Source organism: Thunnus maccoyii, chromosome 4 (assembly GCF_910596095.1).
Source record: "Thunnus maccoyii chromosome 4, fThuMac1.1, whole genome shotgun sequence".
Taxonomy (NCBI): domain Eukaryota; kingdom Metazoa; phylum Chordata; class Actinopteri; order Scombriformes; family Scombridae; genus Thunnus; species Thunnus maccoyii.
The window spans coordinates 24,761,781-24,774,915 of NC_056536.1; the positions used below are offsets into that span (position 1 = coordinate 24,761,781).

Genomic DNA, 13,135 nt, shown 5'->3' on the forward strand with positions numbered 1-13,135 from the left:
AGTAACTAACTGTCAGATGAGTGAAGTGGAGTAAAAGGCATTTTTATCTGACATCTAAAGGAATAGTATTAAAAAAGTAGCATCAAATAGAAATACTTAAAGGTGCATTGTGTAGGATTTAGTGACATCTAGTGGTGAGGTTGCAGATTGCAACTAACTGAATACCCCTCCCCTTCCAAGCATGTGCAAGAACGTACAGTGGCTTCGAAACTGGCGAAAAACGTAAAAGGCCCTCTCTAGAGCCAGTGTTTGGTTTGTCTGTTCTGGGCTACAGTAGAAACATGACAGTGCAACATGGAAGAGGACTCCAGGCATATCCAGCTGCAGCCGCAGCACAAATACATGCAGCATCAACACAACACACCCACTTTATTACATGACACAGCCACTTGGTCAGGCTTAGGCATGAGGAGGGGTATTGTTAGGGTTAGTGGTCAGTGGGGGCGTGTCATGTAGGGTTAAGGTGAGTCTGCAAGACTGCTGCTAGACCCTTCTCCAAGAGGACCTGCTCCCTATGTAGATATAAAGAATTCATTTTAAGGTAAAGAAACCCAATTCTTATTTTCAGGTGATTATACATTAATTAAAACATACTTATGAGTATTATATTCCACTTCTGCCAAGTCCGTTGGATGTTACTACATTTTACACACTGGACCTTATACTTAGTCACTTTCCACCAGTGAAACTAACAGGTGCTCTATTTCATATTTGCTGCTTGGCAAACTCGCAAACATAAAATGGGTGTTTTCACATATAGAAAAGTTCAACATCAAAACTCAAAATTGAAGAATATCGTGAGAACAGAGAGGACTTGTCCTCCTGAGTCTTCAGTCTCTATCCTCTCTTTCCGCAGTGACAGGATGTCAATACTCGCTGTAAGCTTCTTAGGCGCTAATGAAAGTGGCCGCATATTGTCCGGAAGACAGATGGTTTCTGTCTTGATTAAGTTTTAATTTCCCTGACGGGAAAAGCTGACAGGCTTTGCACGGCGGAGTTATCCCTCTGTGTTCACAGACTAACATATCTCTCACATCGCATCCTGCCTGAAAGGTGTAACTCCAGGGAGAGGAGCTGATGTGTGAAACTGCAGGTTTTCACTTCAGCTGACGTGTTGACTGTTGTCTCTGTCAGCTGGAGAGTTATTCAGAAACAAGCAGGCGATTTTTAATCGCTCTCTATTCTGAATCTGGGCAGAAAAAAATCAGAAACTGGAGGAATTACTGTAAACTTTTGCATCCTTACCGAAACGATTATGGTGTGCATGATGTTGACCCAGACACTAATGGAGGCTTCAGCAGCGACTTGTGTTCACCAATAACGTGAGCAGAGAAAGTAAGTATTGAATATTCCTAATGAATTAGGAATATTGCACTGTCAAAAGTCTGATTTCAACACTCGTTTATCTCACTCAAATTCTTTATTTTTTATTAAGGCAGGTAGACTGTTATTCATGATGGTGATATTGTACATCACAGTATGTATATATGTAATATGGTATGTAAAACAGCATGAACAGGCTGTTTTGGCTCAAACTTGTGTTGGTCATATGAATTATTAGTTATTGATTTAATGAGGAATGTAGCACTGAATATCAATGTGGAACTGTAAAACGTGCTAAAAAGAGTCAATTAATTGATAAGCTGATCCACAAAATTAATATGCAACTACTACTAGGAGAGAAAATGTTCAATGGATAATTGAATGTTGATTTGAGGAGTGACGCCTGTATCACTAAATATCAAGGTACAATTGCAAAAGTTTGTTGGAACTAAAAAAAAAAAAAAAAAGGTGATTAATTGATAAACTGATCAACAGAAGATTATGAAGCAACTACTTTGTTGAACATTTTGAACGTTAATCATAATTCAAATAATTTCTTAAGAAAAAAATGCCAAATATTTGCTGGTTCCAGCTTCTAAAATGTGAGGATTGCTGCTTTTCTCTCTTTTTTGTTAATACTGTACGTCTTTGGTTTTGGACTGTCGTTGACAAAACAAGTAAAAAAGCTTTGGCTCTGGGAGACTGAAGATTAACCAATAATGAAAATAATCATGAGTTGCAGCCTTAACTTTATATAAGAGGGGTTAAGTGGCAAACAAGTTAATTAAGCGTTGATGTTTTACTTAATGTCATCTTCGTCTTGAATTAGTTTTTGCTGTAATTTGACATAAAAGTCCACATCCCAGTTTTTCTGCGACTCATGTGGAATACGACTTGTGTCAGTGGGAGAGTTTAGCTTTGAGCACGGACATGTTTACAGCTAAAGGGATAATCTGACTCAGAAATGAGCGCAAAGACCCGCTCTCATCTGCCTCTGATTGCCTCTGATCAGGCTTTTATTGGCATTTTGTTGATTTGCCTTGCTTCGCTTGGTGATTTGAGAGTCATAATTGAGCAAATGCAATGATCTCATGAGCCACATATTAGGAGTCAGGAGACATCAAGACAATTTATGGTCACACGCTTAAAGGAAAACTATTGGCTTAATTCTGGTTAAAATGTGTGTGAACCTATTTTTCTCTGCAGGCATGATGAAGCTGAACATATTGACACGGCATTTACACTGGGGCCTCCTGCTTCTTTGTATAGTAAGCTTCTGCAGCCAGTTAGTGTCCACTGGCAACCAAAGCTCCAGAGGACAGACAGGTAGGTGTCAGACCCAACCAGACCAGTCACACACCCCAAGGGACTCATTATGGCTCCTGCCTCCTGGTCATCAGCTCGGGTGCCTGGTAGAGAGTTCGGTTTAAGCAACAAGATCCTGAAAATCACTCTGCTTCTTACGTTAAAAACAGACATGGACATGGAGGAAGTAGTTCCTCATGTTTGTTCATGGAGTATTACCTGGAAGAAGGGGCACTTTTGTTTCATTACAGCAGCAGTGGAAAAAGTATTAACCAATATGACAATGTAGGAGTATTCACAATTTCCCACTTCAATGAAATCACAGGTGAATAATCAGCAAAATGTACTTTAAGTATTATAAGTAAAATTGGTTCTGCAAGAAAATGGCTCCAGTAACTATATATTATGAATAAGATTATTAGATTATTAATACTGATGCATGAATGCATAAGCAGCATCTTAACTATTTATAACCTTTAGATATGTTTAATCCAGTGGTTTGCACCTGAGGGGTGAGGTGCCCTCAAAGGGTCACAATATGAATCTGAGGGGTTATTAGATCATTAATGGGAGAGGAAATGAGAAAAGTATGTACTTCTGCTATAAAAATTTGTATTTATTTATTTTTGGACATTCCTCAAATCTTTGCTTTTTGTAAAATATTGGATTGTTGTACCTCTTTGAGCCTTAAACAGTTATCTAAATGAAATCATCCATAACAACTCATAGACTTGGACAAGGACATAAACAAGTAGACTGGGCCCCAAATAGACGCTACTCTTTTGTTGAGGGGTCACAAGCCAAAAAGGTCAGCAACCACTGAATTAATCCATAACAACGCATTGGATTTGCAACCCTGTCTCCTAAAGATTCTGTTCATATACAATACTAGTCAAAAGTTTGGACACACTTTCTCATTTAAGTGATTGGGAAGGTGTGTCCAAACTATTGACTGGTACTGTAAAACTAAGTTGCAACAATAAATACCTTTTCCTAGAAACATAATGTTGGCTGAATTACGTTTTCTCTCAATATAATAAATGTTGTTAATGAACGTGTTTGGCACGTTACAAAAAATGTAATGTAATGTAATGTTCTGTCACAATGTAGTTCTACTTTTTCCCCCAAAAATATCTGATCTTGCAGTACAATATCCGTAATCTGTAGTGACGACAGCAATATTAAAGTTTTTGTGGTTATTTAGGTACTGAAAGCACTTGGCTCAGGTTAGGAAAAAAAACTTTGCCTGTGAACATAATCCAGGTAGTGATTATGTTTGCCAAAGCAACGTAATTGGGAAAACGATTTAGTAGTAAGCTAACAAAAAACACAAGGAGACAGGTTTGTGTATTTTATAAGCTAATTCAATGTTTTTATATCAAATGCTGATCTGAAAAGTGACTAGTAGCTGTCTGATAAATGTATAAGTATAAAGTAGCATAAAATGGAAACACTCAAGTAAAGTACAAGCGCCTCTAAATTTTGCCAAAGTACAGTACTTTAGTAAATATATTTAGTTACTTTCCTCCAGTGCATTACAGCCACAACAGCAACCTCCCAACTTGAGATTTGTCTTTGTTTTCAATAATTGCATGTTTCATTTTTGGGCTCTGCTTTGATTGTAGTCTGTTTTGAAAACCCAGCTTTAATTATGAATTAACCTCCCAGACCTGCAGGTGTTGTCCGTGCAGCAAGACAAGCACCCCAGTATTCTAAATTAGCAATATGCATGCATGAGTTTTACCCTTTTTACTTCTGCTCTGTTGCACCCCTTCAATTAGAAGTTCAATTTATCAGCGTGAATCATCAGTAGGGTAATTATCATCAAAAGCAGCATCCTTTTATTTCTTCCTCTGTGAAATGATGCAGAAGCATATGATATTTCTGTTCATTGCTGCTTATTCTGCACATTTCTGTTCATATGGACTCTTAAACATGAAATTCGATAGCTGAACATACCGATGATAGCTGCTTACATGTTCTGACATTTAAATGTTTTTTCCTTGACTGAGTTGACCATGAGTACTGATGCTTTTCATCCACTTGGTGGTGCTGTAGCTTTACAAACATCCATATTAGGTCTGAAGTACTACTACATTTATTTATGTTTATAATCTTATAAATCCATGAAATCGTTGCTATGTGACATGCAGCCACCTGTAAACGCTGAAGGCTACTTACATGCAAAACTCAGTATGAAAAATAGTCACCTCTCCCTCCAAATCCTCTTCTTCAGGGTCATCGCAGGAGAGGACAGGGACTTGTGAAGTGGTTGCTGCTCATCGTTGCTGCAATAAGAACAAGATTGAAGAACGCTCTCAAACAGTCAAGTGCTCCTGCTTCCCAGGACAGGTAGCAGGGACAACGAGGGCTCTGCCCTCTTGTGTTGAAGGTAATATTACCGGGACCCTCTTCCCTGGAAATATTCTGACACATGAATATATTTTTTGTCAAAGTAGAGTGTAGTCAATCAATTTCACTGATACTGGAGGGTTGTCAAGGATTCGAGTATGACATCTGATTGAGGTGTTTTTTTCCAAACAACTCTTTGTTGAAGTCCTTCCGTCTAAAAAGTGACCTTCTGCTGTGGTGTATTTTTCTCCAGCCTCCATTGTGCGTCAGAAGTGGTGGTGTAAAATGGAGCCGTGTCTGGAGGGGGAGGAGTGCCGAGTTCTCCCTGACCTCACTGGCTGGTCATGCATCTCTGGGAACAAAGTAAAGACCACTAAGGTGAGGAGTGGGCCTGCATTAGTCTCAGTGGCACCAACACTCTACAAAAGACATAACACAAAAATGCTTTAGTTAAAGACTTGGTATTTATAGACGCTTAAACGCAGTCATGCGGTAAATCTCCTCCTTTTTTATTTGGTTATTCTTATGCAAACAGGGGCGGACAGACTTGTGAAACTCATCATAAAGCTTTATATCAGTAAATTGTCCTTTGATGGTAAGAGATTCCACAATCAAGCATAATGACAGCTCCCACTGGTCATATCAACCTTCTCTGCTCTCCACCAGGCACAGTGGACTCAGAAAACCTAATTTCATAACCTGGTGAATGATGGAGCCTAGAGGACAAACATAAAATAAGCTGTAAATTAATACTGAACACGAAAACCCATGTAATTAAATCTGATGGCCAAAGGAAATCCTGCTACATTTAGAAATACACTTTTGCATAACTTGCCTTTTTGTTGAACTGTTTTATACGTATGATTCCTGGGAGGGAAATATTTTGCAGTGAAATGGGAGCAAATGAGCCTGCAGACCCATCAGATCATAGAATAACACAGAAGAGAATACAAGTTTTTGCTAAACCCCACCTCCTTTAGTTACTGTTGCTACACTCTTTGACAGCACATACACACTTAACAGTGCAGATTTACCACTAGAAATTTGTAGTAATTTTTCACACATTCGTTAACATAACAGGAACATTATTTGTAGCAGAAATAAGGGTTTTACAGGCTGAAATTATTGCTGACAGATTTTAACAGCTGTCGCGAGCTAGCTAAGCTAATGATAATGCTAAAACACCAAGAGGTAGTTACAAACTGTCTCCAGCGGACTTTTTAATGCTCCCAGCTGACTCATTTTATTTAAAGAAGCCTGTTAGAGGGTGTTTAAATATGTACATAATGGCTACATGCAGTACATGACATAATGTACTGTGTGTAGCCAGCTGATATGTCAGCAAAAAGTCAGCATCCTTACCAGTTGATGATCCATGTATAGCATGGAAATCAAGGCGTTAGTAGTTAGCCCCATTATTATAGTACAGAATTATAAGTAAATATGTCTTTAAAATTTTATGTGTTGTAATATAACCCTTGGATGATTTGGATGCTCACTTTAGAAAAAAACATACTTGAACAAGCAACACAATAGTTGAATTTATTCTTTCCTTTCCCTATTTTCAAACAGTATGCTTCACTCTTACACGAGAAAAGAGTTTGAGGATGAGGAATAATGAGTTTTGCAAATGTTATCTAATGCAAGTTTGACTGGGGTGCAGACTTTCCCAAACGAAATACAAAGCAGGACAGGACCGCTAATGTTATTCTTAATTTTGATATAGTTGCATCTCACACAGGGTGGATGTTCCTGTCTTGAACAGATATTTTTCATAACATGCAACATAATACAAAACACATAAAATGATTAACAATTGCCCCTTGCCTTTGGAAATAACACTTGGTTAGTACGAGTTTGCAAGCAAGTTAGCCAGGTATGCTAATGATCGCATCTTATGTTAGAGATAAACATAGTTGAATACATTCCTCACACGTGTGCTTACACTAAGAATTGACTTAACAGTGATGTAGGAAACATCCAAAAGTAGAGTATTTTATATACGTTTGAAAACATGTTTGGAGGGGATCATCTTTCAATCATTGTGATGGACATGAACAAAGACAGAGTTGTGAAATTTTGCACTTTGCTTACTTTACATTCTTCTTTTTAGGTGGCACGGTAGCAAGACAGAAGCTCCATCTAATCAGTACACACCCGCCTGGCCTTCAGCAGCTACTTAACACTGGATTCTGAGGACAGTGAACACCTCGTCAGATAGAGCTAAGAACAATATAGATTTAATTAGATATGGCTGGCTGAGCCTTAAATTGCGGGAACTCATTATTTTAATTTCCTTTTTCTTGAGCACAGTTTTGGTTAGGGATAATCCCATGGAGTGGACAGTCTATTAGCAATTGACTTGAGATAAAATGATGCAGCACCCTTTTTCAATCCAAACATGCAGCTCCTGCAAAAGTCTGTATCATTGTTCCAGTGCTTGATATGCTGGGCACATTTTGATACACTCAATCAAAGGTTGGATGGGCCTGCTGGCAGACACTTAAAAAGAGATTTTGTGGATTTTCAGGAGGCAGAATATGAATCCAGTCAGTGGCTTGTGACTCTCTCAACCCGATCAAAGCAGAGGACCACAAATACTGAGAAATTTATGATTATGTAGCATTTGTAGACAATGCTGTCCTACAGAGTTATTCTCAGTTCTGTAAAGAGGTCAGATCCCTTTGGACTAGTCCTTACCACAAAGAGGCACTCACACAAGCTCACCTGAAAACACACACACACACACACACACACACACACACACAGAAAGACTGCTTTTAAACTCCACTGGTTGGACAGTCCACCACCTGCAATGCTGTGATGGCATGCACACAAGCATGAAGCCCTGATGCAAAACAAGGACTGTTTGAAATGCTAATCATGGGGAGAAAGGGGAGAGAAAAGAGAAGAGGAGCTTCTTCACCGCTGACAGTATTTACATCATGCTTTTGTTTGTCTCTCTAAACTGAATGCTCCTGTGGAGGGGGAGTCCTCTTATAGTAATGATGGGAAACATTGGAGATGCTCTGCCTTGAAGCAAATCATAGCCACTAACAGAACAGAATGTTTACCGTCATTACCACTTCCTCAGTTGTCCTCTTTATACGAATAGTATTCCTTCCAGACCCACCCCGATTGCCTGTCTTTTATCTCTTGATTTCAGCCAGACATTCTGCATTTTACCTTTGCGATGAAAAGACATTTCATATTTACACAAATACAGTGACTGCAAATCATCCCATCTGAGGCATCAGACTCATATGAAAGCTGCATGCTGTGCCAGTTGAAAGCAGCTGAATTCTAAGCAGTATGCCCAACGTTTACTTAACGCAATTAAGCGTTATGATTGTTTTGGTGGTGACAAGACTCTTCACTGAGCTGTCATGCAGTCCGAGGCAACTTATGCATGGTTTTGCTTTGTAAACATTCATATGCTAATTATTATTTAATGTTAGAATTGCTGTGAGTGTATTCAAAACGATAAAACCGTGTAATTAAGATTCAAATAATATTCTGATATACTGGATATTTTAGAAAACCCCTCCCCTAAATCAGTGATGTCTTTCAGTTTTTGAGGATAGAGTAATAATATGCCTTTAGTGACTTATTATAGATTCACTAAAGGTTTTAAACACTGTGATTCTTCTAAGGAGCTTTGTAAACAACGTGTCATATTGTATCTAATTTTATATTCTATTATATTTTAATTCTGTCTCCTAGAAATAACGTTTACATACAACTAAATTGCAACAGCAAATATGTTTAGCTAGAAACAAAATGCTGGCTGAATTACATATTCTGTCAACATAACGAGAAAAAAACTTGCAGTATAATATCCGCCTGTAGTAACTACAGCGATATTAAACTTTTTATGTTGTGTCTTGGTCTCATTGAGTTGAATCACAACATGTTTATTTAATGTTACTTCATTCATTCGAAGAAAAAAAAACAAAACATTGCATGTGAACATAATCCAGGCAGCAATTACATTTGACAAACAACAATTCAGTCATAATTTATAGTAGACAGGGTTGTTTACAGTCTCATAACAAGCTTGTAATGCAGCTAACCAAAGTATTATAAAAGTGATGAAGGATTTGTCAGATTGAGTAGAACGACGGTTCTTCAACAGTACTGTTTACATAAGACCTTGGGTGTATTTAGTTTAGGAACTGACTTTAAAATGTAATACATCTTTACAAAGGATAGAAGCAATAATAGAAACTCTTTACAAAATATTGGACGCTATCTATCAAACCAACAATGCCAAAAAAAAGGCATCAAAAGTTACATTAAAGTTAAATCAACACCATTCAGTCTCAAAATGATGTACAAAGTTTGACAAAGGTAGTACACATTGTACGGCTGTTATATGTACAGACAGTTGACGAATTATAGGAAAAACTGGTACAGGTCTGAATGCTTGACCCCTACAGTGAGGGGATCTGGTGGCTCTGTTATTCTTTGGGTGGCATTTTGCTGGCATGGTTTGGGTCCACGTGTCCCCTCAGAGGGAAGGGTCACTGCAAATCAATATAAAGTTGTTCTGAGCGATCACCTTTATTCTCAGCTTTGGCATTGATTCTACAAGTCTCTGGACTCTTCTGGAGGGATGAACACCATTATTCAAAAAGATATTCCCTCATTTGGTGGTTTTAATGAGAGAATAATTGGAAGATTAATCAACCCTAAAGTTCTTAATTTATCACTTTTTATTTTGTTCAGTTTCAACTTTGGCAATTTGAATGTAGGCGTAATTCTGTTAATGATGTATACCAACTCTGGGAATAAACCAGCTAATATGTGGAGGGTTTTTTCTAACCTCAACAGGCAAATAGATTGAGATGTGTATATTGTTGAAGATCCTTTTCAGTTAGACAGAAGAGACAGATTTAATATATTGCAAGTTAAACTCAGGAGCTAGTCGGGGTTCTCCAGAAGTCCAATTGTAGTCTTATCACCTATACTTATTGAACTATTCCCCATCTTGTATGTATTTGTATATTATACAGAAATGCAGAGCTCATTAAAGTTAAAAGTCCCAAGATTCCCTGACTGTTCGTAAAAATCTGAATAAACCTGGACAAGAAAGCTTTGGAAAGATCAGGAACTCATGGAGCAACAAAAAGATGATTTCACTGGGAATTAAACAGAATAAGTAGATGTGTGTCTTCTGTGTTTACTTTTTTACAAACATATTGAGATTCAAATTTTTATTAGAAAAAAAAGTGTGTTCTGTATATACTGTAAATAACATACTGTTGTGGTTGTAAAATATTGTCTGTAACATAATGTGCTGCCTCTTTTATGGCCATATTTTGTCATATTTTTTCAAAATTTCAATAAGAACTAACTTTTTGGAATAAAAGTTGACAAAATCTTTAACACCCCAGTGGGATTTATGTCAACGATGACAGCGTACATCCCAAAATTTGTGCCTATATTCCTAAAATACCAGCAGCACTCACGGGTTTCTTTTTCTGACTCATTTTCAAAGGAGCTGGTGTGACATTCATTAGGTGACTCTCAGATGTGTCTTCGATAAACTCTGTGATTCACACTCACTCAGGTTCTTACAAAAGTTTAAGAAACCTGTGCGGTAATGCTTGATTACCTTTTATCTAAAAAAAATAACCTTAGAGCCAGTCAAAACAGCTTTATCGCTCTGCTTCTGTACAAATTGAGCAGAAACCCTCTGGAGTACCTGTCATAATACGTGGCTTTGAAAACAAAAATCATGTCATGAATTCAAAATGAAAGCAGCCAATACAGGGTAATTAAGGTGGGAGTTACAGTTTGCTCGAACTTGTTGCATGCAAGAAAATGCTTTAAGCAGAAGATTTAAAAAAAATCATGCTCAAAAATCATTCACAAAATGAGATAGAAATAACCTAAACGTAGGGATATCAATCAAAGGGAAGGAACATCTCATCTTGAGTCTCATAGTTCATACCGGAATCACAAATAACACATTTCTGGCAGCTTATTTGATATCAGTCTCCAGGTGAAATGTGGCAGTGAACCTTCCCTCTCTTGTGACTGTCTGCTGGGGACAGTAGTTCATGTTCACTAATAGAAAAGAAACTGTCCTGGGGCACATGAAAAACATAATAGGACTGCTGTTCTGTTCCCCTTTAACAACTTTTTCCTCATCTAGAGTTGACACTTGTAATAAAAAATGTAAACACAATTCTCTTAGTGTGTGTGTGTGTCTGAACTGTTACTGCAGGCAACTACAGTATATAGGCGACTCAGAGCAATAGATTTAATGTAGTTTGGTCATGGCTCAGAGGATTCGTCTATTTGCTTTGTCATTATGCATACATAGGAACAGAGATTACATTTCCTGCTTAATTAAAACAGAGAGCTAAACAATTCCACTTTAATGAACAAACATTAATTGGACAATATTAATGTTATCAGCTGTGTATGATGTATTCATATGCATACATGCCTCATGGCTAATGTGTCAAAGTAATGAAACCGACACTGTTATCCACCCATACAAGGAGCAGAGACTCACACTGTCAATACTGATGCTCTCAGAATCATTTTAGATCTTGCCGGATGTGCAAATCTGAAATCCTTCCAGTTGTTGTTTAAAGGTTTTTCTTTTGTCTCTAAAACAAGTCTAATGGATTTCATTTTGTCATTGCTTTCCTCACCGAAGTGATAAGAAGGTTTCATTTCACTGGTTTCTCTGTAAATCATTTCAGTTTTTTTCTTTATACAGGTGAAATCTTGAGAAAAGAATCCATTTGAACTTCGTTTCATAAAAATATAAAACTAAATGGTGTAAGAAGACTGTGATTTTTGCATTCTGCATCAGAAAAGACAAACTAAAGTCACCTCTTCCCCTTCAGATATCGAACTCTAATCCATTTATTGAATATAGGGTTACAATGTTCCTTACAGTTGCCAAAAAAAATGACATGTTGTGGTTTTATGGAGGATTGTGTCCAGGCTTAGTCGCTTCCTGAAGTAGATTTTGTCGCTTTTGGATAGAACTAGACAAATAACTTGAAAATTGTAATCTATACTGATTACTCATTGTAAAATTACTTACTTATTAGCAAAAGTAACATGTTACATTACTTGTTACTTTACTTACGTTACTCAGCCGTCAGCCGTCAAAGTTGCCTTAAAATCCTCCACACCCACGTGTTGCATCTTTTGTATTTAACACGTAGAAATAGAAAATGAGACATTTGTGCAGTAATTACAGTTTAGAAGAGTAGGATAGGTTAGCGTAGCCTCAGTGACTGCACACAGCACTCCTGAAGTCCCGCCCTCAGCTGCACGATTCACACAGCCTCCTATTCTGAACTAAACTAGCGTTAGGTGACTCTTGAATGTAGGCGTACCCAAGACTAACGCTAGCAAGCCAGCTATAAGAACACACAATATGTGAATAAGACAGTTTTGGAATTACCGCTAGTTGCATTTGTCCTCCTCTGGAGAAGTCTGTCATCTGAACGCAGAGACCACACTGATATCATCCCTCCATTAATCCCAGTAAGACAGTGACCACACTGACCCCCAAGTGTAAAAGTAACAGAGCGCTCAGTAACTGTAATGTAATGACTGAATTTCAAGTATTTATCCTCTACACAACTTTTTGCTGTTGAGTAAAAGTAATTACATTATACTGTAATGTGGAGCCAGGCAATTTCTTCATTTTTTTCCAACCCTCTCCAGTCTTTATGCTAAGCTAAGCTAACCCTCTCCTGGCCCCAGCTTCATTATAAACAGACAACATAACATGAAAGTAGTAGCAATCTTCTCCTTTTACTCTCGGCACGTAAGTTAATAAGCATCCCATTTTTCCCAAAATGTCAAACTTCCCTTCAAGTAAGAACAAAGTGGGGCACTTTTTTTTATTTTTTTCTCAGATGGATGAGCTTCTTACTCTTCAAAACCTTGACCTTCACACCACTTAGGTTTAACTTCTAATCTCAAAGAGAAACTCAAAGACTAGTTGATTGTATTTAGTTCTACATTTTAAACTTTTTCCCTTTTTTTTTTTAATAAGCCTGCATGTTTTCTTTCTTGAAATGAAAACTCGTCCTTCCTTTGCAGACTGTTTACAATATTTTAGGGACAAACAAGGACAGAAGTGTAAAGGCGGGACTAAAACCTTCTCTTCTGAACT

At 37.6% G+C, this 13,135-nt stretch overlaps 1 protein-coding gene and 1 long non-coding RNA gene across 3 annotated transcripts; one reads left to right on the top strand and one right to left on the bottom strand.

Moving 5' to 3' along the window:
- Positions 1-479: 479 nt before the first annotated feature.
- Positions 480-7,834, top strand: LOC121894997 (chemokine-like protein TAFA-4). 2 transcript variants are annotated; one of them, XM_042407765.1, is made up of 5 exons: positions 480-568; positions 2,530-2,649; positions 4,865-5,020; positions 5,234-5,358; positions 7,094-7,834. In XM_042407765.1, exons 2-5 carry the CDS (start codon positions 2,532-2,534, stop codon positions 7,103-7,105), a joined length of 411 nt encoding a protein of 136 aa, XP_042263699.1. In that variant the 5' UTR covers positions 480-568; positions 2,530-2,531; the 3' UTR covers positions 7,106-7,834. The 2 variants fall into 2 exon arrangements, with proteins under 2 accessions (XP_042263699.1, XP_042263698.1); XM_042407764.1 differs by lacking the exon at positions 480-568 and adding an exon at positions 645-1,335.
- Positions 4,711-12,238, bottom strand: LOC121894998. The gene is made up of 2 exons (XR_006095644.1): positions 12,095-12,238; positions 4,711-5,332 (listed from the first exon to the last, which is right to left on the bottom strand). It is a non-coding gene; the product is annotated as an uncharacterized LOC121894998 (long non-coding RNA).
- Positions 12,239-13,135: the final 897 nt, after the last annotated feature.